The sequence below is a fragment of the Podarcis raffonei genome, chromosome 12, assembly GCF_027172205.1.
Source record: "Podarcis raffonei isolate rPodRaf1 chromosome 12, rPodRaf1.pri, whole genome shotgun sequence".
Taxonomy (NCBI): domain Eukaryota; kingdom Metazoa; phylum Chordata; class Lepidosauria; order Squamata; family Lacertidae; genus Podarcis; species Podarcis raffonei.
This window is the reverse complement of record NC_070613.1, coordinates 14,898,151-14,926,083: the sequence shown is the minus strand read 5'-3', so window position 1 is coordinate 14,926,083 and position 27,933 is coordinate 14,898,151. Positions and strand designations below refer to the sequence as shown.

Genomic DNA, 27,933 nt, shown 5'->3' with positions numbered 1-27,933 from the left:
TCCACTTTACTGGAATCACTGGAGGGAATTTTGATGTTACCAGCTCAAAAAATGCAACAAGCTGGACTTCCGGGTTAGCGCCAGCGCTGAATGGCGGATTTCTCCCGGAGCTCCGGGAGAGATCTGCTTCGCGGGTTCGGGTCTTGTTGCTCACGGCGGAGCAAAGACCCTTAAAAGTCACAGGCGCGTAGCCTGTGAACCGGAGACTCGGCGGGCACCTTCGCCCCCCCGACGTTGTGAAATAGCCTTTTTAAAGGCTATAGATCAGCGGAGGGGTGCGTGGAGCGGTGCTGAGAGTCGCTTTCACCCAGCCTGCGAAGCGAAGCCGCGTCGCCATCAGCGGAGAGCGCTGACTTCTTCCGAAGATTTTGGACTAAAAGAGAGCAACTTTCCGTGAGTAGGATTGAGTTTGCATTACAAATTGGACGTCAAAATTAATGAATTTGGGCACTGAGACAGATAAGTACTAAAAAGGAAGTCTGCTTACCGTCCTGCAGCAAGATTAAAGCGAAAGACAGTGAAGCTGTAACTTCTGACAGGAGCTTTTATGAGCTAAGAAACCCGACACCAAGCAAAGAACTCCCCCCCAAAAGGCAGGGGAGGGGGGGAAGAAGATTTTAAAGGGACTTCCTGCCTAATTTAAAGGAGATTGAACTGATTACCGCCGCTTATCTACCTGGGGGTCGGACTGCCGGAGGAAAGACACCGGCTAAGGACGGTTGATACAAATAAGGTTAGAAAGTAACTGACATATAGACTTTGGTTACTCTCAACTTGAAACATCGTATTTGGCTACATAGTAAGTCATTTGCAGGACACTTTTAATTTGGATCTTTTACAAAGTAAGGGACTTGGAGGGCTTTTGCTTTTTGGAAGTGTGGGAACAATTTAAAGTTCAGAAACTGATTTTGCGCCCTCTAGAGGATTTGGCCAGCTTCAGTAACTAAGTGGAATTTAAAACCTGAGAACTTTTTATTGTTGACAGTTTAAGAGTGTGGGAATGACCTTGAACGAAAGACTTTGTTATGGCAGATGGTAAACAGAAAGAAGATCCACAAGAAACAACTTTGAGATCTGGTAGACAATACAAAGTGGACTCTTCTATGCAAAGAAGGGCCTCTGTATCAGGGGCCCCGGGAGCTGCAGCTGCAACAAAGGCAAGAGTGAAAACAATGTCTTCAGAAGATGCGTTTACAAAGGCCTTGGGAAAAATAAGTGATTCTTTAGAGGAATTAAAGAAGCAAGGTGCTGAAACAAATAAGAAAATTGAAGAAATCTCTGGGAAAATTGATCTGAATACAAAAAGTATAACTGACCTTGGAAATAAAGTGAACTCTAATGCAGAAGCAATTGGGAAACTATTGGAAGATTCATCTACAACGCGAAAGATAGCCGAAGAAGCTAAGGAAATTGCTACTGCTGTTGAAGGGAAACTTCCACTGGTGTACAGGAAATTGGATGAGTATGAACTGACACTTTCTATGCAGGATATGCAACGCAAGGAGAAAAACCTAAGGATTAGACTTGTGCCGGAAAAAGAAGGAGACAACTTGGTGGATTATTTGACAAAAGAGTTTTCTGATTTTTGGAAGCAAGATTTGAAAGAAGAAGAGTTCAAAATAGAGAGTGCATTTAGGTTGGGAACAAGGCAGAAGAAGAATAGACCCAGAGACTGCTTGATAACTCTAAGATCCAAAGAAGAGAGGGATAAAATATTGAACCTGCATTATCAAACAACCCTTCGGATCGAGGACTCTTATATTGAGATCTTTAAAGACATCCCTAAAAGTATCTTGGATGCAAGAGGTCCTTATAAGGATTTGGTGACATTACTGAAGAGGAACTACATACTATTCAGGTGGGAGTTTCCCCAAGGCTTGTCTTTTAAATACAAAGGAAAGAAAAGAAGAATAAAAACAGTGAGTGATAAAGACAAGTTCTTGGGAGAACACGAAGAAGACCTACAGAAAGAGACCCATCCAGGAGAAGGACATCCTTCAAGATTAGACAAAGACACAGAACCACCGACAAAGGACGAACAACAATTGGGAGCTGTAGGAGGAATTAAATAACCCCATCATGGCTTTGCAACTTCTAACTTGGAACTGTAATGGTCTAAACAACCCCCGAAAAAGAAAAAATATATTTCACGCTTTAAAGAAAGATCATTTGGATTTGATTTGTTTACAAGAGACTCATGTGACAAGAGCACATAGAAAATTGTTAACAAATAAGAGACTGGGACAAGAATTTATATCTTCAGATAAAGTAAAAAAGAGAGGAGTGGTGATCTACGTAAAGGAAAATTTGCAGCCGAAACAAATCTTTAAAGATGATCAAGGAAGATATTTGGCAATTGAAATTCAATTTCAAGGAGAAAAATTTCTGATAGTGGGGGTATATGCACCAAATGAAGGGAAAACAGAATTCTTTAAGAAGTTGCATGAGACTTTAACGGACTATATGGACTATAAACTGATTATGATGGGAGACATGAATGGAGTAGTTTCAACAAATATGGACAAAGCACAAAGACAGGTAGTCACAAAAGATGGAAGACTACCAAAAACCTTTTTTGAAATGACTGACAATATGGATTTGATCGACATTTGGAGAACAAAACACCCATTAGAGAGAGAGGGAACCTTCTTTTCTGAAGCCAAAATGACATGGACTAGGATTGACCAAATTTGGGTGACTAGCGGTATGGCGTCGAATATAAAGAAAGTGGAAATCTGCCCAAAAACTCTCTCCGACCATAATGCAGTAAAGATGGTGATGAAGCAAACAACAACTGGCTCTTTCAGATGGAGAATGAATGACACCTTATTTAGAGACGAGGAGATCTGTAAAAAGGCCCAAAAAACCTTGAAAGATTATTTTGAAATTAATTTAAGGACTAAAGTAGAAAAAAGAATAGTATGGGACGCAAGCAAAGCCGTGATGAGAGGGTTTTTGATACAACAAAATACATTAAAGAGAAGAAAGCAAAATGAGAGGAAGGAGAAAATCCTGGATAAGATAGAAGAAGGGGAAAGGAAATTAAGATTGAAGCCAAAATCGCAAGAGATTCTAAGAGAAATTAAATTGTACCAAACACAATATATGGAACTGATGAATCAAGAAATAGAATGGAAAATTAAACAAATGAGACAGAAGTCTTTTGAATCTGCAGACAAATGTGGCAAGTTATTGGCTTGGCAAATAAAGAAGAGACAAAAACTCAACACGGTAACAAACTTAGAAGTGGAAGGAAAGAACATATGTAACCCAGTGGAAATTAGGAACTGTTTTCAGAACTACTTTAGACAATTGTATACACAAGGGCCGCAGAATGAAACAGATATACAACAATTCCTCGAGAAAAATGGGCTGAAAAAAATTTCGCAGGAAAGTAAGACAATTTTGAATCAGGAGATATCAATACAGGAAATAGAAGATGCCATTCAAAACATGACTTTGGGCAAATCACCTGGACCAGATGGACTGACTTCCAAATATTACAAAGTTTTGAAAGAAGGACTTATACAACCTTTGAAGGAAGTCTGTAATGAGATCATGAAGGGGAAAAGGGCACCCGATACGTGGAGAGAGGCTTACATTACACTTATACCAAAGACAGAGACTGAAAAGACCCAACTTAAGAACTACCGACCCATCTCCTTACTAAATGTGGATTACAAAATCTTTGCTGATGTTTTAGCAAAGAGACTGAAAAGAGTTTTGATGGAGGAGATTCATGGGGACCAAGCGGGCTTTCTCCCGAAAAGGCATTTGTCGGACAATGTAAGGAATATAATTGACATTTTGGAGAAGTTGGAAGTGAATATAAACACTAAGGCTGTTTTGATATTTGTGGATGCCGAGAAAGCCTTTGACAACATTTCTTGGAGTTTTATGTTGAAGAACCTCCGGGGGATGGGGGTAGGCCAAGGGTTTGAAAATGGTATAGGTGCAATATATTCTGAACAGAAAGCAAAATTAATTGTAAATAATGTTGTAACAGAAGAGTTTAAGATTGAAAAAGGGACACGACAGGGGTGCCCCATTTCCCCATTACTTTTTATATCGGTCCTTGAGGTTTTGCTTAATATGATCAGGAGGGACCAGTTGGTTAAAGGGATTCAGGTCGGAGTCAAACAATACAAATTGAGAGCATTTGCAGATGACCTGGTACTTACATTACAGGAGCCAGAAGCTAGCACAAAAAGAGTTTTGGAAATAATCCAAGAGTTTGGTCAATTGGCAGGATTTAAATTGAATAAGTTAAAGACTAAGGTATTGGAGAAAAATCTAACACAGATTGAAAAAGAAAGGTTTCAGAATGAGACGGGGTTGACTGTGGCTAAAAAAGTGAAATATTTGGGTGTGAATATGACAGCTAAGAATGTGAATTTATTTAAAGACAATTATGAAAAAACTTGGACAGAAGTGAAAAAAGATCTAGAGATATGGTCAAACTTGAAGCTTTCCTTGTTAGGTCGAATTGCAGTTATAAAAATGAATGTTTTGCCAAGAATGTTGTTTTTGTTTCAAGCATTACAAATAATGGATAAAATGGACTGTTTCAAGAAGTGGCAGAAAGATATATCTAAATTTGTCTGGCAGGGCAAGAAGCCCAGAATAAAATTTAAGATATTAACGGATTCAAAGGAAAGAGGGGGGTTTGCCCTGCCAGACTTTAAATTGTACTATGAAGCGGCAGCTTTCTGCTGGCTAAAAGAATGGCTGCTTCTTGAAAACACAGACATTTTGGATTTGGAAGGATTTAACAATATTTTTGGGTGGCATGCATATTTGTGGTATGACAAGGTTAAAGCGCATAAAAGTTTCAAAAATCATATTGTCAGAAAAGCACTGCTGAATGTCTGGGTTAAATATAAGGACTTGCTGGAAAATAAGACTCCAAGATGGTTATCACCAATGGAAGCTAAGGCAGTTAAAAAGCTAAATATGGAGTCGAAATGGCCAAGATATTGGGAAATCTTGGAAAAGGAAGGGGACAAACTGAGATTGCAGAGTTTTGAAAAATTAAAAGGGAAGGTGAGAGATTGGCTACATTATCACCAAATAAATGAAGTGTTTAAACTAGACAGAAAAATAGGCTTCCAGGTGGAAAAATCAAAATTAGAGACTGAACTGTTAGATTCCAGTACTAAGAATTTGTCAAAAATGTATGATCTGCTGCTGAAATGGAATACACAAGATGAAATGGTAAAATCAAGTATGATTAAATGGGCTCAGGACATTGGTCATAACATCATGTTTGCTGATTGGGAAAAGTTGTGGACCACCGGGTTGAAGTTTACGGCGTGTAACGCCTTAAGAGAAAATATAATGAAAATGATTTATAGGTGGTACATAACCCCAGTCAAGCTTGCAAAGATCTACCATTTGCCTGATAACAAATGTTGGAAATGTAAAGAAAAGGAAGGTACCTTCTTTCACCTCTGGTGGACGTGCCCGAAGATTAAGGCATTCTGGGAAATGATTTATAATGAACTGAAAAAGGTATTTAAATATACTTTCCCCAAGAAACCAGAGGCCTTTCTCTTGGGTATTGTCGGCCAGGGGGTGTTAAAGACAGATACAATTTTTTTTATGTATGCTACAACAGCAGCTAGAATACTTATTGCAAAGTACTGGAAAACACAGGATCTACCCACACTGGAAGAATGGCAGATGAAGGTGATGGACTATATGAGCTTGGCAGAGATGACGAGCAGAATCCGAGACCAGGGAAGAGAAGCGGCGGAAGAAGAATGGAAAAAGTTCAAGGATTATCTAAAGAAATATTATAAAATTGGTGACAGTTAGAATGATGTTGGATTAAAACAAATGGTTACTATCAGTAATGGTTACGACAAAGAGAATAAGGGTGATTAGCATAAATTTATAATAAAATAAGGCAAGATTTCGCTGAATAACGGTAAGAACTTGGAATACAGAAACGGGAAGTAAGAGGAGGTCGAGGAAGTAAGGTTTAGAAATTGGGTTATGAAATGGTACTTGTTTTATGTTTCATTATTGTTGAATGTTTGTTCATGTATGTTTTGTTTCTGTTATATAAAAAATTGTTCAATAAAAATATTATAAAAAAAAAAAATGCAACAAGCTGTGCTTTTCAAGTAGAAATTTCATCTGATCGGGGCAGGGGGAAAGAACACTTTTGGGGCACCGACATAATCACTTGCTTGTAATCACTTGTAGCTTCTAAGGAAACCAGCTTTTGAGTCTTTGGTACAAATGTTATTTTCCACCTTCACATGCTAAATCTCGTTTTTAGCACTTCTAGAGAACCTTAAAGAGTTAACCTGGGTGGTTTCTGAAGACAGTACACACAGCACACAACTCATTACTCCCACAGTCCCTCTCCTAAGCCATGTAGAATATCCTAGGTAGGAAGTTTAAAGCACTGACATGAATAGTGTTCACAGCACACAAAGCTAAAGTAGGCAATGCTACTTTGATAAATTTGAGAGCTTTGATAAATTTGAAAGTTAGGCACAAAGATACTTGTTAGCATAAAACTTCATTTCTACTAATGGAAGTATTCACAAAATTATAGAATTGTGGAGTTGGAAGGGACGCTAAGGGTCATCAAGTGCAACCTCCTGCAATGCAGGAATCCTATCAACCTCTTAACATACTAACCCCTTTTTTATTGAGTATTCTCGATTATGTTTTACACAGGAATTCCCCTTAGAAACCACAAAAACTGGAAAACTATGTTTACAATGAAACGGAGCTTTAGAATCCTTGTCACAAGTTCAGGAAAATGCCCTAACCACTGTTGGTTCTTTCAGCTGAAGAGGCTAGGTCTTCAATGGTCTTCTGATTAAAGTCCATGCTCTCCAGAAATTCACCAAAGGTAGACTGGGTCTGAAGAATCAAGGCAAAGAGGACAACTCTCTGTAGGTTCTTAAGGTTCTGTTAAGGAGTCTTCTGGGACCATATGCTGGTCTCAATCAACAACATTGTCTGTAGTGTACTAAATAATGCTTTGATGCTCACGATCCCCAGCTACCTCAGAGCACAAGGGACATTTCATTGACACCAAGGATATGATCCTCCTTCCCAATACTCATGGTGACCCTTGCCAAAGTATCAAACAGTAAACTGACCCCAGACGGACCTTCCAAATAAGGGCCAATGCTATATTTGACTATCCCAAACTCCACTTTACAGATAACCACTGTACAACTGACTTGTGGGTTGGATGTTCAGCACTGATCAGTGGATGCCTCCCTCACTACAAGCAAAAATCCACATTGGCTAGATGATGTGGCTAACTAAAAAGAAAAAGAAATTATGTATATGGAGATCTGCAGTGCTCCTTACTTATGGCTAGACCTGCTAGGAAACTCTAGCACATTTGTGGGATGCTAATAGACTGATAATAGACAGAAAATTATGAGAGAAAGGGGTTGTTTTTAATGCGTTCACCTCTATTTCTTGGTGTCAAAAGTTGCCATTATGGAATTCAATTTGTCCGAAAGGTAATTACAGAGCTAATTACAGTGCTAACAAAGCAGTTTTTTAATTTAAGCAGCACTAAAAGCTACAGTTGGGGGGGAAAGCCTAGTTTTTTCATCTAAAGCAGATGCCTAGAAATGTTGACACCTCTCATTGCTTAAACTATTTATTATTATTCAGTAAGCTTAAATGGCATTCTACGGCAAGTCTGACAGTTTACAGGAACATGCAATCATATATTACGTACAAAATAAAAAACAATTAACAGGGATATAGGACTCTAGCGCATAACCCAGTTCAGTTAAAAGCTTGTTGAAACAAGGTGTCCACCTGTCACTTGAAGGTCATTAAGACAGGGGAGTTGGGTGAAACTTCCTGGGAAGGTATGTTGGGCACCACCACCAAGAAGGCTCCTGCTCATATGGCCAGGCACCACAGTTTGGACTGCAGAGAGAATTTATCTGGACAATCTTAAGATTTGGGGGGGGGGGATTATACAGGAGGAAGCTTCCTGCTGATAGGCATGATCTGTGGGATATTATCATCCAAAATGCACATGTAATAGGTTAATTGCAAGAGCTGTCATACACTCTGTGGCAGTTATGGCAGTTGGTACAGTTATGGCAGTTAGGAGAACAGTATTAACAGTCAGAGCAATTTAAGAAACATCCACCTGCACTGTATATTTAATCTGCAACTGCAAGCACACTTTAAAAGAGAGTGTGGTTTTTATGGGAGAGAAAAAGAGAACTAATTAAAGGGTCAAGCAACCCAGGGCTGTCTTCCACATACTCTCCAAATGAAAACTAAGCTGTGTAGGGTCAAAAACAGCCCTTTGAATTGAGCCTAAAATCAAAAAGGTAATTACTGCAGATCTTTCAGCACCAGTTCTTTAAGGCAGCCTGCACAAAGTAATATTCTTGCTACAACTTGTACAGTGCCTGTATAGAAGACCAGTGGGAGACCCAGGCAAGCTCATCTGAACTCTCTAAAGGAAAAGCAGGACATAAGATTAGTCAATTACTTGTGCTGACCTGTGGCATGCTGAGAGTCAATGGGTGGATCCCACACTTCTAAGGTTTATGCTTCTGAATATTACCTCCTTCGTGGACTTTGAAGAACACTGCAGGGCATGTGATTCTACTGCCTTTACTTCTAGTCTTCCTGCCAACCGCCCCATTGTAACTCACCTGACATTTAACCTCAATCCTTTGTTGCTACTACTGTGAATAATTATTGCAAGGCTTTTGCATATCATGTGCTCCTTGTTTTGATAGTATCTTCCAGCTGAAATCTGAGCGGTTCCAACACTTTCCTCTTTTTTTATTTGGGGAGGATCATTATGATTTTCAAAAAAAAATTCTTAATATGCTTATGACTGCTTGCTACATGGTAACCTGGACCTAAGTCGCAGCACACGCTGCAACTTTAAGATTGCCACACTATCCCCCGGAAATTGAGTAGACTCATGTTGATCTGTCCCCGTTGCCTCTATCTGAGGGACTGCCAAAATCCAGGATAAGCACTCATCAGCAGATTATGGCAGCTGACCTAGGAAAACACCATTTGACCTTTAAAGGAGTCCAGAAATCCCTACTACAGCACAAGTCTGGGATTGAGTGAGGGGATGGTATATTGAGGAGAATCCTATTTTGTTGATTTTGATGTTTTATACAGTGGTACCTCGGGTTAAGTACTTTGTTCCAGAGGTCCGTTCTTAACCTGAAGCACCACTTTCTAAGGGGGCCTCGCGCTGCTGCTGCACGATTTCTGTTCTCATCCTGAAGCAAAGTTCTTAACCCGAGGTACTATTTCTGGGTTAGTGGAGTCTGTAACCTGAAGTGTATGTAACCTGAAGCGTGTGTAACCCGAGGTACCACTGTATACTGTATTTGGTTTTGTAAAGTGCTGTGCAATCTTTTTAAATGAAAAGCATAATATAAATACTTGAAACAAGATCATATGAGAATCCCTTGTCAGGGAACTGCAGGCAGCAAGGGAGGAAAGAATTAGAGGATACAGGGAACAATCTCCACTGTTCAGTACTGAGTCCTCCTCAGAAGACAGAGAAGAGGATAGTGAGTCTGGGGAGGAAGGGGTGCTTCAGAGAGAGGGGGATCCACGTCACAGGGGGAAACGGAAGGGGCTGAGCCGTTGGCTCTGTTGGTCTCGAGAGAGAGGGAAAAGAGAAAGTAGTTAGAGCAACGCGTCATGGGAGACGGGTCGCTTTGTTTGTTCTGCATGTAATCTTGTCGGAAGCAAATAAAGAAAGGAATTTATGGCTGGCTGTCTGGAGTGTTTCTCTGCCAAGTGCAGCAATGCAGCTAGCAGGTGCTGACACCCCTAGTCTCTACTAAACCTTCTGTTAAATCCTTCTGCTATAACACTGGCCCTAGGCCAGGAATTGAAAACTGATGGACCTCCAGATGTTGTTCATCTGCAACTGCCATCGTCCATGACCACAGGCCATGCTGGCTGAAACTATTAAGAGTCACAGTCCAACAACATCTGAAGAGCCACAGGTTCCCAAGTTCTGTGCTAGAAGAACAGGGCTGCTCCAACATCCCCAATGGAGATGGCCGCAGGTTCCTCACCCCTGTCCTGGGGTGGCAGGACTTTTCCAGCAGCCTTCAAGGTGCAATGGCGCTGCTGTTGGAAAACCAGCCCATTGTCTAATGGTGCTAACCTTTTCCATAATGCAGCATAGCTACAGTTTTTTAATGCAGCCTCTTGAAGTCTCATTCTCTGCAATAAGAAGATGGGTATCTTATCTTAATTCTCCTTGACACTAACAAAGTTTTAATTGGGGTGGGAGAAAAGAGTTTTGATAAGAGAACATCTCAAAATGATTACTGTTAAAACCTGAAAGTATTTGGTACAAGTTCATCCAGATAAACACTGCAAAGAACTGAACAATGGAGGATAGTAACTCTCTCAGAATACCAGATCTGGAACAAAAATATATATGAAGCACTACACACATGAACTAGATTTTATATTTATAAGACATAACACAGGTCTTGTTTGTAAGGAGGAAAAAGCTGGAAGAATGGCTTAATGGCAAGTGAAGGATGACAACTGGATACTGAATAAGAAATGATACAGCTATGGGAAGAAATGATGGACATATGTTTGCAACAGGAGAGGGAAACCTGATTTTCGGTTCGATTTGAAATAATCTGGAAAAATAATAAAAATAAATTTAAAAAAGAAAGTAAGTATCTTGTACAAGTAGCCCAACGCAACCAGCCTCCCGTTTAAAAACTTTAAGAAACTGCTGTCACTTACTCTGTATGGCCCTGAAAGACATTCACAGAATGGATAGAAGGGTCTCTGAAATCCCACAGGCGGAAAGTCGTGTCTCGTGAGGAGGTCACCACAAGACGTTGGGTGGGATGCGTGCAACAATGTGTAAGTTCTTGGTCGTGTCCTACAACCACAGATGAAAATATTAAGGCATTGAGAATGCATGAGCTTTCAATTCCACAAACACTGGGGAGGAAAAACATCAGACACACAATTCTTATGCTTTGGTGGCAAAAAGGTGGGTTAGAATTTTACTACCTACCCCAGATCCTCGCTAACATAGATTAGACTTCTCATTTATCTAAAGGAATGCATTTAAGAGCATATAGATCCAACATTTTACCATTCCTCGGCAATACTGAATGCAGTTTACTCTACAAAGATCTGCTAAGCACCTCAACAAAAATAGACAGCCTGACTCTTTGATTACCCATGCAGAGATAAGAAGGGCAAGGAGGTACTCTGCACGGGGAAATATCACCTGGCCAACAACCTGCTAAACTATCTTGGTGTGCCTTCTTCAAAAGTGCAGGGTTCGTGTTTGAGGCAGATGCACTAGAAAATTCTGCATCTAAAGTAGTGCCTGACTTGCCCACATTGTTGAAAAGCTGTGACCAGAAATGTCAGAGAAGTTCGTCTGCTCTTTGCATGTTGAGTTCTTTGTGGCTTAGACAAATTGTCGTCAAAGCTGACTTGCAGCAGCTGTTTACATTGACTGAATATAAAATTTAAGGCCTATGCTTAGAGCTGCAAAATCATAGGGCTGCAAGGAGCCACAAATCATCTAGTTCATCCCTCTACTTTAGGTACACACTGCAGTTTAATCTCCTACTAATTAACACACAACTGCCACATTCTAGCTTGCCACTGGCGACAGAGCAGCTGCACACAAGTTAATACCACACCCAGTGCCTACAGACACAAAATAGTTTAGGAAAAACAATCTAGATTTCACTGGTCTATAGGGTGAAAGTGGCGGAAAAAAACCCCACCTAGGTAACTTGGTGATATGACCATATGTAGGAAAGAACCTCTTAATTAAAACTGAACCAAATTCCACAAAACTCTTCACTGGGCAGAAACTGGTCCAATAATCGTAACCACATTACACGTTTCATTTCTTATGTCTAGTTAATTGAAGGCTTTGGTTGCATATCTGATGATAATCCATGATATATTAAGCTTCTGTGGCTAGTATAGCAGGTGGAAAATAGCTATAGGAGAAAGCCAGATAAGCAGAATGGTCATCTTGGCCCATGTTTTGTGACAAAGATCTCATTTAAAAATTTTAACTGATATACATTTTGTATGAATAAAGCAACAATCTGGCCATTTCTGCTTCACATATCTGTTATTAAAGGCAACTAAACTGCCAGATCACAACAGAAAAGCAACCCCTTTGTAAACAGTTAAAGTGCTAGAAATATATTCTACTCCATCCCTTGGAAGTCTGTTTTCAGATTGCACACTGACCCTTTGGGAGAAGAGAAACATGGAAGTTCAAAAAAGAAATGGGGCAACACAGAGTACAGAGGAATCACATTCATAATAAAACAATGGAGGTTACTCTTCCTTGCCAGGAAGTCTGAATTTCTAAGCGCTACATTAACAGTGGCAGCCTAGAACCCACAATCAGCCTCTGAAACAAATGGACAAAAATGAAACTTCCACACAAAGAGGTACCTGTCAGAGAGTGCACCAGTTCAGATGTCTCCACATCATACAGGTTTGCTGTTCTATCCCATGAAGCTGTCACAGCTTGCTTCCCTCCAACTAGCCAATCAGCTGCTATGACTACACCTTGGTGGCTTTTTAGGAAAGTTAAAGGAGCTCGGATGGTGGGACAATCACTAGAACCATCTCCATCTCCTTCAGGTTCATCTTTATCAGAGAACTCAACTTCATCTTCTCCAGACATTTGCTGTTAATTTTGAAAATATTTAACATGTATTAAAACTGCCCAAGTTGAATGTGGCTTCCATGATCCTTAATGTGGGATTAATCTATCACAAACACAAGGGTTTCTGCTATCGGGATCCCCACTGTGCAATATAATGCCCAAAGCAGGTAATCTGGGAGACAGCTAGTGAGTCGGATTCCATGAGGCAAAGGGTAGCTGAGCTGTTGAGAGTGTCCCTATTAGCATAGTCTCAACAACAAAAGAGGAGGAGATACTTGAAGAAGACATGGGATATAGGAAGTAAAGTTCAATGATGAGTGATATTTAAAGGTAAAGGGACCCCTGACCATTAGGGGGAGCCAGCATACAGCTTCCAGGTCATGTAGCCAGCATGACTAAGCCACTTCTGGTGAACCAGAGCAGCACATGGAAACACCATTTACCTTCCCACTGGAGCGGTACCTATTTATCTACTTGCACTTTGATGTGCTTTCGAACTGCTAGGTTGACAGGGACCAAGCAACAGGAGTTCACCCCGTCGTGGGGATTCGAACTGCCCACCTTCTGATCTGCAAGTCCTAGGCTCTGTGGTTTAACCCACAGCGCCACCCGCGTCCCTCGAGTGATATTTACTTCCACGTAAATAAATGAAAATATTCTCTCTTTTCAGATTGTCAATTTGTTTGGGGCCTTTTGAGATAAATTTACACATCAGCAGTAGGGTTTTTTAAAATGTCTTCTGCAGTAGGTATGAGGAAGCTGTGGCCCTCCTGGTGTTGTCAATATATTTTCCTTGAAGATCTTATGCAAATCTTGATTAAACAGTGTTTCCATACCGTCATGCCCTGCAGTAGTATAGTGATGTGCATGTCCCCCTCTGTTGCATGAGGAACTGACTGCAAGCAACATAGATGGTGAATGAACTACAGAGTGGCTGTGAATGCTAAGGGAGCATTATCAACAGTGCCTATTAGCAGGGTTAATGCTGAGTTTCTAATGGCAGAGATAACATGCCAACTAGCTTCCACTGAAGCTATCAATTAACAGCCACCTGAGCAGAGCTGCAGGGTGAGGCTGAAGGACTTTATGACACAATCCACCTAGACGATGCTGCGCCAAAAACATGTAGCAGCAATGAAAAATGTAATCAGCAAAATGCTAAGTGGGGGGGGGGGGGGAAATAATCACAAATTGTTTTAAAAGGTGCATATTCTGATATAGGTTAATATACTATTGCAAAGTTTTAAAATGCAGCATAAAACTTTTCTTCAATATCCAGCATCAAATTGCAGTTAAATCACTTACATTACAGTCTGCGGTAGGCTGAGGTGTGGGCAACTGCACCATGTACCTCCAGATATGAGCTGTCTGATCTCCTGAAGCTGCAGAGAAAGTTGAAAGAATATGGAAATATAGTAGATAATTCAGATGTCACACTCCCAATCCACTAAACTATGGTGCAGAGGATTTGGAACAAGTTGTGAGGTAGAGTGTTTCTCTACAAGTTGTGAGGTAGAGTGTTTCTCTACAAGTTGTGAGGTAGAGTGTTTCTTGTCCCACCAGTCCCCTTTCCTTTTCTCCCGTCCTTGATGGAAAACCTCTTGGTTTCCTCAAACCACGGTTTACCGTAATGTATGAACAGGCAAATAGTTTTAACTGAAGTTTCAAACGATGGTTTGATCCTAGTTTACAAAACTAGCTTGCTCAAACTGTAATTTGCTGGTTTGTACATCAAGGTTGAATGGTGTTTGAAGAACCCAGGTAAGAGGTGGGAGAAGGAAAGCTTGAACTTGTTCTCACTGCTTCAAACCGAAGAGGATCATTACAGTTAAGGTCATTACATTTTTACCATTTTAACTCAAATGCCTAAGTTACTTATGCATAAATATTACTTGCTTTTGAACAAATACTGCTGCTGACCACTTAGTTAACATTCAGCCTAAATTAAATGTTTCATTATTTGGGGACTATACAATGTTCAATTAAGCAAAGAGAATGAAGCTAGCATGTTCAATTTACACCTACACACACACACACACACATTTTAACATCTAGTCATACATATAAATAATTTGCACTTATTGAGAGGATTTTTTGGTAAACCACTTCGAGGTTTTATTTACAGTTAAGAGGCTATACAAGTTTGATATAAAAAACAAACAAACAAACAAACAAAATTCACCCCCTCCTCAGTATCAGTCTTCCTTGTTGCTGCATTCCAATGCAAGTTTTAATGTATGTGCAAGTTCAGGAAAGCTTCCAAAATCCCTTCCCTTCCTCCTTAATGGCATTGTAAACATTTTTATGTTGTCTATGCAGCCAAAAAATAATTGCATCACTCCTTAGAAGGTAAGGTTCGGGATGACCTATAAATGCCTATAATACACACAGATTACAGAATTTTAAAAATTCTGCAGCCTATTCCTATTTGACCCCAAAGTTAATTTAAGTCAACAGATAAAAGTGCAAGCACCCCATCTCTCATACACAGGCATATTTAAATAGAGCATGGCCAAAGAAAAGAGAAATAAAACCTTGTTAAAGTGAGTGAGTCAGGACAACAGAATGCTCTGGAGAAGATTCTCAGAGGTAGAGCACACATTTTTATTCCTGGGTTCAATCTCAGGCATCTCCAAGCAGGATGGAGAAAGATTTCTGTTTGTAACCCAGAGAGCCGACGATATTCCATGCAGAGTAGACAACAATGAGTTAGGTGAACTGATGAAGCGGAATGGAGGGGGGATTCGAGAAAGACAATACATCTTCACATGGCACAAAGCTAAACTGTGGGATTCGCTGCAATGAGACATGGTGACAGCCACCAAGTTAGATGGCTTTAAATGGAATTAGACAAATTCATGGAGGACCAGGCCATCAATGGCTAATAGTCACGATAGCCATATGCTACCTACAAAATCACAAGCACTGGAAAGGGCTATTGTCCTCATGCCCTGCTTGTGGGCTTCTCGGCACTCTGGGAACAAGCTGCAGGGTCAAATAGGCCTTTAGTGTTATCCAACAGGGCTGCTCTTAGGATGTGAATAGTCCGACTTGGTATTAGGCAGCTTCCTATACAGTACTAACCTGACAGAGGTAATCAGCAAACACACACATGAAGCAAGTGGTAAACGACCATTCATTCTTAAGGGTATTGTGAATATTATTCTGTGAGCCCAAGATAATGACATACCTGTAAGAGCCACTTGTTCCGTTGGATGAAACTTTATGGAATTTACTGTTTTTAAGAAAAACAACACCACAATTATTATGACCAACCAATCCACAGGAAGTCCACACTGTACATGTACCTAAACTTAGGGACAGGGGGCACATCTGGACCTCCACTGTGATTTAAGATCTGTTCAGTGGTTTGTGGGAGGGCTGGGATGTACGTTAACCTAGGAGTTAAAATATATGCTTGCAGTTTGATCAGTGTCTAGTGTCATTGTGGGGTGAGGAATAACTTAAAGATAGAACTCCAGTGATTCTAGTGATATCCCAGAAGCAAGAGGACTAATGGTGAGGAATGTTCTTGTAGAAAATTCCAGAGCAAAGATTTCCAGCAAGAAGAATGGTGCTTGTCGGATCCAGTAAGAGGTATTCTACAAACTATGCAAACTGAGTTAGCACAATTCCAGATTTTTCTGCTTTACACTGCAAGGGAAGAAGAGGGGAAATGATTCCCCCATGCAAAAATGCAAAAAAAAAAAAAAAAAGAACTCCCCATATCCAATTTAGCTAGCACATCAATGGAAATAGACTGAGCGCACTAGCTCACTATAAGCAGTGACCTTTTTACATGGAGCATTCAGAAACCTGATGTCTCCCACTTGCATTCTGAAGTGGTTCTGTTCAGAATTCTATCATCTCAGTCTGTGTAATGGGTAAAATAAATCTGATTGTGAGAATTTCAATAGAGTTACACAACAACTAGCAAGTTTGAAATCTGAAAGCACATTTAGCAACCAAACATTTATATTGTTATTTCTTGCTTGCTCCATTGCATTTTATGGAAATGTTCAAATTATAACCACTGCGTTTCAAGTTTTTCCTTTGACTTATTAATATGCTTCTCTTTGATTCAAACCATCTTAAGAAACTAGGTTGAATCCCACGGTGCACTTACATTCATCAAAGGGACACCTTCACCCATGAAAGAGGAGGAAATGTTCCTCATCCTTCTCCCCAAAAATATCTCCTTGGGGGGGGTTGAGAAAGCCTACAGAATATGGTGAAAGGTGGCACAAAGGAATGCAATGGGGAAAGGGGAAATTGGCAGAAATTCGTGGAAGCCTCTGCCATACAAAACACTTTTCTGCAAATCGAACTCCTTCAGTTCGCAGAAGGGAACAATTGGATTCAACCCAGTGGCTTTTGCATACTAAAACCATACAACTATACATGCCATTGCAGGAAGAAATTATACATAAAGTTATTTTTCTGACATTCCTGTTTAACAGCAGGGATTTCATCTTACCTGATCCAGCATGCCCACCGTATTTCACAAGGCACTTCCCTGTTTCTATGCTCCAAAGCAAAGCAGTGTGATCTGTCAGAATTAAAAAGGAAGGAAAATGAAAGAAAAATGCTTTAATTTAGGCAATGGAGGCCTTGCAGAATTATAGTGACAGGTAACAAAGCATACGGCTACCAGTGAGACACGTGCTAGCAAAGTATGCTCCTGTATGCTGAGCTTGACAACAAAGGGCGTTGGAAGTTGTACATACAGTTATAAGTCAGAGAAAATGCATTTCAGGGAAGTCCTGTTCCTGTGGCTCTCAGTAGGAAGAAAACCTCTACAGTGAATGGAGGCAGTTTGTAGTTCAGGCTCATTCACACACTCATGCCCATTATTTGATTTCTCCTTGCCTCAATACTCACAGCAGAATGCCTACTGGCTGCACAGAAAAACACTGATTTTGAAGTGACCTAACTTCCCTGTGCTGTTCTACCTATGTTGGCTTATTCACACATGAAAAGCCCTACTCGGGGTTTCCAATTACACAGAAAGCCTACTCAAGTACAGCAGGATCCCTGCTGCAGACGTTCATTCCCCAATGTCTGGGACGCTAGAAGGCTGCAAGTATGGTAAAGGGGGCATGTGGAAGAGGAAGGGGATGTTTCCCCCACCCCCTGCTCATGGGGGATAAAGGCGGGGGGGAGAAAACAAGTGAGAAAGGCCTGAACCACCACCCAATTCTGCAGTCATCAAGCGATGAGCATGCATGCCTGAGGCAGCCTTAGTGAATTTGGAGGTGTTGGCGAGGAAGTTAGCTGTACAGTGGACGCTCAGGTTGCGAACGTGATCCGTGCAGGAGGCACATTCGCAACCCGCAGCGGCACGTCTGCGTACGCGCGGGTTGCAATTCAGCGCTTCTGTGCATGTGCAAAGTGCACACACGCCGAAACCCAGAAGTAACCCATTCTGGTACTTCCGGGTTTCGGCGTGTCTGTAACCCGAAAACGCGCAAGCTGAAGCATCTGTAACCCGAGGTATGACTGTACATTCTTGACCAGTGCAGGTCTCCAATTTCTCTGAATCATACCCTCCTGCTCTCTCTGATGTCCAGCAGATGGTGCTGGCGTATCTCAGATTCCTCATTTATCCTCTCTTTCAAAGATAAAAAGTTATCTTGCCATTATATGCACGTTTACGGCCCCTGGTTCAAATAGCTGCCAGCATATTTCAAATTCTATGGGATTATCACTAGTCCCAATACAAGAAGTGTCCTTAGCAGGATACTCTTTCAGCAATGGAAGCACAGATAAGTCTTAAAACGGATAACAGAAATTAGGTCATATTTCTAAAGTTTGGTTTTGGGGTCATTAGTGGGTAGGCAAAGAAAAGGAGGTGAAAGACAAACCTGAAAGGGAAAAAATAAAGAAGAGAATGTAACAAGAGGAACCTGACACCTGCATGGCATCTGCATTTAGATGTCCACTACCTCTTCCTACTGTTCCCTCTTAAAGCCTGAGGTACACTATTTTTGTGACATTTTGCTTAGCCTAATAAAGATACTGTCCCAGGGTATGACTTGAAGTCACTTGAGGCCACCACCTTGCTGAAGCTAAGCAGGTCTGAGTCTGGTTAGTGCCTGGATGGGAGACCTCCTGGGAATGGCGCTGCTTGCTACCCTGGGTTGCATGATGGAAGAAAGGTGGGGTGTCAGAATGTAAAATAAATACAGATTTTTAAAATGGGGCAAAGCAGCTACCTTTACTTTTTGTGTAAATGTTCTCAGTAAAACCACACTTAAGAGAGATGAATAGCAAAACAAGAAAGTATAAATGCAACAACAACAAAAAAACTGAGATCAAAACCATAATGGGGCCCTATCTAGGATTTGATTAACACACAAGTCAAATGCTGGTCTGAAAGCATGCCCTGATTTGGAACAGTGTTTCCCAAACTTGGGTCTCCAGCTGTTTTTGGACTACAACTCCCATCATTCCTAGCTAGCAGGACCAGTGGTCAGGGATACTGGGCACTGTAGTCCAAAAACAGCTGGAGACCCAAGTTTGGGAAACACTGGCTTAGAGTAATGAGAGCGGTCTCTTTCAGTCTTTGGGGGTGGGGACCAAAGCTAGGGTGGCGGTGAGAGTTTCTCCACATGTGTACAGTTTGGTTGGAGAAGATCTGGTCCCACCAACTAAAGAATCCAATAGGCAACCCTCTGAATCACAAACATCCTGTTTTGTATCTGACATAGGCAAGGCTAAGGGTCTAAATATGGTGCAGGATCTGAAGCCACCCATGGGTCATTAGTTGGCCATGTTTTGTTTAGTGCACCCTTTAAGATAGTACACCCTCATAAATAGCAATGGAGACAAAAAATAAAGAGTATTACCAGCAGATGCTGTCCCCAGGACCAATGGCTGAGTTTTCGTGACACTGACATCCCAAATCCCATCCCGATGACCAATATACTCTTTCACCAGCTGGCAAATGGCTCTAGACGTTGTAGTTTTGAAACTAGATACAATCTAAGGAGAGCAAGAGTAGATATGAGACAAGAAGAGATGTACAATTGTTTACTATCTGGCTCACAAATGCACAACATAAAAGCCATTAATACATTTAACTGTAGCACATTTTATGGATGCATAAGCTCTAGGATGTTCTCTCCTAAAAAATAATGGGACCAAATTTGTCCTGTGTCAAATCAGGACACTGTACTGTGCGCGCCAGAGCAGAATTTGGCCCAGTGTAAGCATTTTAGGAGGTCATAATGCAGCAAACTCTCAGATTTTCCTTTCATCTCTCCTGATAAACAGGTCGGTATAATCTGAGGAGCACTTAGCTTTTCTTCCGTCTATGTTTTATATATGCCATACAAGTCTGTTTCTTAAATTCAGCTGGCCAAAAATGGGTAAGGTGCGGGAGAAGGAAAGAGCTGTGTAAAGATCTAAAGCCAAGAGCCATTTGAAATGGCAAAATAAAGAGATAAATCAGCTGGTTTTAACAGTACACTGGAAATAACAATTAACCTGGAAGCACAGCCCAGTTCCTTTTGCATGTTAATGAAACATCCTTCCCAAGAAACAAAACAAAAAGGAAAAATTGACAACACAAGAGAAAACTAGGTGGGGGGGAGGGAAGCAACTAATGTTTAGAGATGAATCCCTCTGCTTGCCTGTTCTGATTAAATGCCTTGGGGGGGGGGGGAATGGTGAAAAACTTTTTTGAATTTCAATTGCTACATTAAAAAACAGTGAAGAAGAAAAAAGGAAATAATAGTTCACCACCCCACCCACCCCCAACCTGTGGGCAGAGAATTTTTGGTACTATTTGTATCAAAGAAAGAGCTATGTGCTTAAACGCATAATTATGTGTCTTGGTTTTGGTAAATGCTGGGAGTTCAGGTCAGAGGTAGAAGAAGCCACAGGAGACAGAAAGGAAAGTACAGAAATATGTATTGGACCAGAGGCCTAGGGACTTTGTCATACCCTTTTAAAAGGTTCCTAGCATCGCCTGCAGCTCCCCAACCACTTTTCACAGGAGTTGCTGAACCATAATTCAGGGTCAGGAAGCAATGCCCCCCAAGATACAAAGGCTGGTCCACCAATGGCTGCCCCTGCATAGCAGCACAGCATCAGACTCTCCTGGAGTTAATTTAAACCCACAGAGCAGGCTTCAAGAAGTGTGGCGTGTGTCAAATGTGCAGGTCTGCTTGTGTTTGCAGCTAAGGGAGAGAGGAATGGGTTAGGGAGAAGACCTGGACAAGGATGTGACTGACAGAATGGGAGGGAGTGGCAGCTGCTTTGACAAGCAAGAGGACTTTGGGAGGTCCTCAGTGACATACGGGGAAGGGAACTTATATGGAGCAGAGTTAGGGATGAATGGGGTGCTGATGAAGGGGCTGTGGCAGAGGAGATGTGAAGGATAGCACGCTGGGGTTTGATGGCGAGATGTACTTACAGACCCTACTTTTGCACCCATGCACATTAAAACTAATGATTTTGCGAAAAGTTTTAAGGGTGTTCAGTACCCCGGCAGAAGATAAAAGCCTAAATGAAAATCCCATGATGCCGATTGAAGTCTCTGATGTCTAAAAAGGTTGGTTTATGTTACAATAATACTTCTAATATTCCCCACCAACAAACTACACCTGCTGCAAAGCAGGGATAGGAAGCAGGCTTGGTTTTCCAAAATAAATAGCAATATCTACTCAAGATGTCAGCTTTCGGGAGGAAACATACCCAGTGCTTTACACTGGAAAGTATTTCATAGGACTTAGGTTTCCTGATCTCTCACCATCCTGATCTTCCTTCTCTGTGCAGTGCCCTCCTTAAAATGTTGCTCCCAGAACTGGACACAGCCTGAGCAGTGCAGAATTTAGCTGGGAGCAGGAGCACAATCGACGGGCAAGAGTGGGCACTTGCTTCCAATGGAGGGTAAGTAGGCAGGCTGACTGCACTGTCAGACCACTGAGAGAAGTGGAGAGGGAAGCTAAGAAGGGAAGCACCTCACCTGGTGCAGCCTACCTCCTTTTCTCATTCACACACTGTGGACACAACACCTGCACAGTGGCTTCTAGCAACAGTGCAGCAAAGAGCATCATATACATAGCTTCAACTATATGCTGTATAGGCTCCCCCATGAATTATTTAACCTGCTGATTTTTGTGGGGGGTTGTTTGATCTAGTTCTGTTTTATTGCGTATTATTTGGGGGGGGGGTTATCTGAACCATTCTGGGATCTTCTATATTTAAAAGAAGCCTCCACTGTTGCGCTAAACCATGGTTTAGCTTAGCATTACATGCAAACTAGGTCAATGTTTTTAGGTGCATTTCTAAGAGCTGTTTTCAAACAGAAAGAAGCAAGTGTTTCAAAACATGTGAGTTATTCCAGTATACTTGGAAAGTTGGACTCCTTACTGAGGATATAATATATTCAAAGAGGTGAGCTCCCTTCTGAGCATAGGTTTGTTTATTGCTACACTCATGTATTTTCCTCAACAGGAAATTTACAGTGCAGCCAGTTCTATCCATGTCTAAGCCAGAGTTCAATGAAACCTACCATCAGGGAAGTGTATATACTATTTATTATGTATATATGCCTTCTTAACTATTTCAGATTATTAAAATAATTAAGAGAATTAAAATGCATGATGGGAGGCTACTATATTAAACTTTTTAATTAAAAAAAAATAAGAACTCCAGAAGCAGTCTTAAAATTACAAGTAGTTATATAAAGTATTTGGTAATCAGAGTCTAGTTAAGCCAAAATCCTGGATGCAACATGTACCATCTTGTAAGCAAACCGGGGGGGGGTCGATTATTTCCAATTCTGTTATTACAAATAAGGCCCTAGGCTTGTTCAGTGATTAAAAAACAAAAGAAAAAGATGTTCTAACCATATACTAAATTAAATTCAGGGGGGAAAGAAAACAGGAAGGACTAGAAGAAGACTATTGGTAGTGAAAGTATTCCATTTTCCCCCTCTTTATTAATCTTTATAATGATGAAATGAGACCTAGATGGAATCATAATTAAGTGGTTAATGAGCAGAATTGTTTCAAAGCAAGTAGAAGCAATAATTACTATGGATGCATTGAAAAGGAAACAGGTTAATTCTTGCAGAACTAGGTAAAGATTAGTACTTGAACCATAGTGTGGAATTAATCATAAAATTTTCAAGGCAGTATTAAAATGCAGTTGTCAGACTTAATAAATGTCTTCAAACAAAATGGAGTTACGCATGAGAAGTGGAACAGTAGAATTACAGCAACAGGACTCCGATACCTCTCAACTGTTAAATAAGAAGTGGGGAAGAGTCCAACTAGGCTCTTGCACCCACCTCACCTCACAGAAGGAAATGAATTATGGGAAGGTTTCTTAAGTTCTTTAAACTTCTGAGGAAACTAAATATTCTAATGCTTTTGAATCCTAAGAAGCAAAAGTACTCAAGCATACATATAACCTCACAGCGTGTTATTTTTTTTTGGGGGGGGGGGACATTTACATTATTTCTTCCTGCCTTTTTGGCTGCTTTATTTCAGTTGGGAAAGTCCTCCTGCCCTACTCTACAGAATTCTGCAAATCTGTTACGGATATGGAAAGTATGTTAAGCTAGAAAGGCAATTTATTTTCAAATCCGATCCATTAAAATGAAGTACAACCAAAAGAAAGAAACAAAAACCTGGTACAGTATTGGGATGATTGCAGATCCTCATAGAATGGGTAGGGTCTATCTCCAATTGATACTACTTGCCTGAGGATCCTGCCCTTTGCTTTCCTGCAAACCTACCCTGTTACTCACATGCCACCAGCCGTTGTTCTAACGGCTGCTAGCCTCAGGAAGCGCATGTATTCCCATTTGTTTCCATATCTGTTGTGCATGGCAATCATGTTCCAAGCATAGATGTCCGTTTCCTTCTCCCAGACCACCCAGCGTATTGATTAGCAATCATTTCTTACTACTTATGCTGCTGTATGCCCCACCCAGGTGTCAGTGGAGCAGGACATTATCGCTCCCAAGCACTGCAGAACTGGCCCAAGGCCACAGCACACTTCTATGAAGTGCAAGTTAGTCAGTTGCTAGGCAGGCTTCCCGTTTAGTAGCATGGGATGTACTATAGCTGCCTGCCAGTTAGTAATGGGCTTGGTACTCATGCAGACAGATGGGACAAGAGAGGGAATGGTTGAGCCATCCCGATTATGGCAGAGGTGGCATCTATAGCGGTGGGAGCAAAATAAAATAATGAATCATGTGGAATATTAGGTGAAGAGCAGTTCTAGCTGCGGCTCTTATGGGATCTTCAGTAGCAATCAGCAGTGCTTGCGAAGGGGGAACCAACTCATCCTAGTCCCACTGCTGCCATAAGTGTCTTTGGCTGGCATGCCTTTCCCCTGTTATCCCCATCGTGGCAACGAGCCGAGAATGTCATTTAAATCTTCCTGCCCATCACTGTACTGTGGATTAATATATCTCCCTTTCCACTGCATTATGGGGTCTGTAACTGCCTGCACAGGTATCGGTTGAAGCTTCTACTTTTTACTTCAGCCCCATCTGCTTTGGGGAAGCAGCTCCCAGAGTGTTTGCTTGCAGTGCTATGTGGCCCTTGAGCAGAAAAAAATAAAATAAAATCCCCCGCCCCCCATGTTTTGGAGATTGTATTTGAGATTAAGGTGCCTTTTGCCAGCGCTGGTGAGATTGCTTCTAGAGAAAAGTTCTGCATCACTGACAGGATAGAAACCCCATGAACTGTTGAGATAATGCCTAGAACAGAAACAATCTAATGCAGATTCTCCCACCTGGCATGTTAGGGCAAGAAGAATCTATTATGATGTGAGTGTTACCTAGAAACAAGTTGCACTCAATGTCCAGCTTATGTAATTAAGGCATGGCTTATTAAGCCAGAAAATGCCTAAACCTTATATACGCACATGCAGCCCCTTGGCTTCTTCCTTCACACCAGCAGGGAAGGAAACCAGAACACTGCAAGTTCCCATTGCATGCAAGCTGGGAACTATGGCTTGTAGCTTCCAAACAAGCCAGGATGCAAAAGTCAGCACTGAACTTTCTGCACTTTCTTGGGCTTTTCTACCCCCCACTCAAATGATGCAGGAGCAGAAGAGGTCCTTACAAATGAACTAAGCTGCTGCATGTCCTGGCTTATGTAGTGAGGACTCGATTACACAATTGCGTTTTCTGTGTTGCTATCACACAAAAAAGAGTAGGGTACACATTTGCTTAAATAAACTTCACAGTCATTAAAAGATAAAATCTTCTTAAAGGAATGTCCAAGGAAAAGACTATATCTTTTATAATTTTCCATTCGTTAATGTTATTCTCGCTGCTTAATACATTGCATATGAGCTATTGTGAGGTTTTGAACTCTGCTTGATTTTAGTTCCAGCTGCAGCAGTCCTGAATTAGTCCTTTACTAAGTAGCCCAAGATTTTCTGCAGCATCTTCATAAGAAAATAAACACCAGTCTTTTTGCTACTTATTCTCTGCAATACAGCATATGCTGAATCCTAGGTACACTTGATAAGCTCCCCACCCACCCACTGGCTACAAAACCCCTAAAAACCAAGAAAAGCAGTGTGGAGAATTATACCAAATTTATTCAGTTTAATAAAGAAAGTAATGTCCTAGTTTGCTTTAACTGGGATGAACTCGTCAGTTTGTATTAATCCAGACTGGTGCTAACACCTTCATCAAATGTAGCAAAGGAATGTGATGAGGGGAAAGCTGCTTTTGGTTTTCAGATTCTGACCTCATCAATTAGTATCCAAAAGCAAAAGCAAGAAATTGTTAAGGATGGCACTAGGTCCTCCAAGAGGGCACAGTTGACAGATATGATATCCATAGAAGAAAACTGGTTAAGATGGCATTCTGCATGTTCCACCGCTCACTACTGTTTAGCTGGGCATGCATACTAGCACACTGGGAAGCAAAGCAGTTACCCAGGAGTCTCCACCCCATATTTCCCAGCTTCCCACGTTGAAGTTGCGAGGTCCACCTGATTTGCCTGGGAAAGAATTTGAGCGCTACATAGCAAGTAAGAAGAGATAAGTATTCAGCACTTTCTTTAAAAGAAAAACAATTTATAACACACACACTTAATAGTAAATGTCTTTATTTTAATGACTATTTAAGAAAGTGAACTGCTGTTCGTATTTAATAGATTAATAATACATTAATGCAAAATGGAGGAGATATTTACATCCCACAACATTCATACTGACATTGCGAACTATGTAGAAAGACAAATAAAAATGAAAATTAAACTGAAAATGAACACTAAACACAATTCATTATCAAATTTAAGCATCTCGGCATTTTCTCATAGGTTTGCACATGCAAATTACATCTGATCGATTACCAACTTTTTAATCTATTGACTGTATTTGCCTAATAAGCGTGCATTAAAAAGTACGATCAAAAGTAAGCTAAAAAAACTACCCTGAAGTATTCTGTACTGAAGAGTGCTCCACACACTTTCTTCAGCTCATTCCTGGCCCAATCCAAATGGGGGGAGGGCCTACAAATTTGAAATCAAAGTCCTTTTCTAATTCCCAGTATGGCCACCTCTCTAAGTAGCGATGGTTTGGGCAACATTCAGCATAGACTCAGCAGTGGAGATGGGGAGTATAAGCTACAAGCCCTGCTGGATTGCAACAGCTTACTGAGTTTCCTAGAAAGAAGAAAGGCTGGCCAACTCCAAACTGTGTTTATGCAGAAAAAAACACATGAGGTGGGAAAGTGGTCTTGACCTTAGCTGTTCCGGAAACCAGCCAGAAAGCAAAATATGTAAATAGGGGCAGCTAGCAAACCCAATGTAACTTAATGATCAACACTGGGTAAGTGTGATGTGTCTGATCCTATATTTGACACTGCCACCATAGGAATTTATAATATTTATTTAGCTCTGTTCACAGCAGACACCAAAAGTTTACATTTGAACCTAAAAAGCAATATATTTTGAAAGCCCTGTGGAAGATAACAGCATGAAAGGTTTGTATGTGACTTTCTGAGTAATACTTCCATGAGGCAAGAACACACTATTGATCGAAGTATCGATCAGGTCACTGGTAACTGCAATCAGAAGATGCATCCAGTTCTATGAATCTACATTTTGAACAAGGACACAACAAAAATGATGTCCATGAATTAGTAAAATTCATGGGGGAAATGGATGTAACATCTATTTAACTTAACTACATTTTATTCCTACAGAATTCCTCACAATCAAAATGCTATTGGTTTCTATCTTCTATTAACAGGTTTTTTTAAACCCTGTCACAGCTCTCCCTTGCTGCAAACCTCCTTTCCTTTCCAATGCGTTCATTACATTATTTTGAAGCAACAATTCAGAGGAGCGGAAAACAGACGCCAACGATTTTGCTAGCCTTCACTAAGCATATCTACAAATAGAAAGTACTTAACAGAAAACTGCCAAATTTAGGCCAGCAAGTAAATACTGCAGGGAAATAAAAGGTTCAGTGTGTTTCATACCTTGCTAGTAGATGCCTTGTAAGTAGTCTTTAATTTCTGAGACAACTGACTGGTACTATGACTGGCTGTTAAGACAAATAAATTTAAAGGGAGTGAGTTTTTAAAGGCTGTTTCATAATTTTATTTGAACATTTGTGATAACATCCGTCCAACAAATCACCAACTTAAGTTATGAAAAGCCAACTAAGAGAGGTGTACTTGTCCACCTTCTTCTTACCTTTTGTTTTCAGCTGTCCCTTGCTCAGTTCAGCTCCATCAATGGTTTGGCCTTCAGCTGCTAAGCGTTCATTAAGTGTATCAATCTCTCTACGTACTAGCAGTAGCATAAAAATCAATGTTAATGAAGATAATAGGCATTCAATCACAACTTTTAAATTATCACACATTCCCTATTTCCGAGGCCTCAACTGTGCAGCCTAGTAGTCTCCAGTTTCCATCTACCAAAAGGGCTTTTTGCATCTGCGGTTTATCTGTATACCACAAGTAGTAAGCATAATCTTAAACCAGCAGCCATCAGATTCAGACATAATTTCACAGCAGGCTTTGCTATGAGTAAGTTGCTTCAAAACTACAGTTCCAACGGGAATAACTCTGATGCAAAAGAGCCATTAGTAAATGCAAATAAAAATTCAGGAAGGAAAGACCGCTATCTCTCTTCCACAATGAGCAAGTCACTGCTTGCCAAAGAGCTTGTTCCTGCATGTAATTCCACTCCAGATTGGAAGACAATGAACCCAACATTAGAGCTTTAGCATATTTTTGCCAAGTTTAAAAAGAGAGAGCA

General features: G+C 40.8%; 1 protein-coding gene across 6 annotated transcripts in view; it reads right to left on the bottom strand.

Annotated features, from left to right (window-relative positions):
- Nucleotides 1–27,933, bottom strand: part of WDR37 (WD repeat domain 37) — a 58,453-nt gene that overhangs the window by 15,680 nt on the left and 14,840 nt on the right. For 3 of the 6 annotated variants that reach the window (XM_053410059.1, XM_053410058.1, XM_053410060.1), the window contains 9 exons: nucleotides 27,367–27,462; nucleotides 27,150–27,214; nucleotides 25,598–25,681; nucleotides 19,531–19,666; nucleotides 17,160–17,231; nucleotides 15,873–15,917; nucleotides 13,988–14,064; nucleotides 12,466–12,703; nucleotides 10,765–10,906 (listed from right to left, as the gene is read on the bottom strand). In XM_053410059.1, coding sequence (XP_053266034.1) covers nucleotides 10,765–10,906; nucleotides 12,466–12,703; nucleotides 13,988–14,064; nucleotides 15,873–15,917; nucleotides 17,160–17,231; nucleotides 19,531–19,666; nucleotides 25,598–25,681; nucleotides 27,150–27,214; nucleotides 27,367–27,462 — 955 coding nt within the window. The remainder of the gene's footprint in view (nucleotides 1–10,764; nucleotides 10,907–12,465; nucleotides 12,704–13,987; nucleotides 14,065–15,872; nucleotides 15,918–17,159; nucleotides 17,232–19,530; nucleotides 19,667–25,597; nucleotides 25,682–27,149; nucleotides 27,215–27,366; nucleotides 27,463–27,933) is intronic. The other 3 variants (XM_053410062.1, XM_053410061.1, XM_053410063.1) reach the window with 3 other exon arrangements.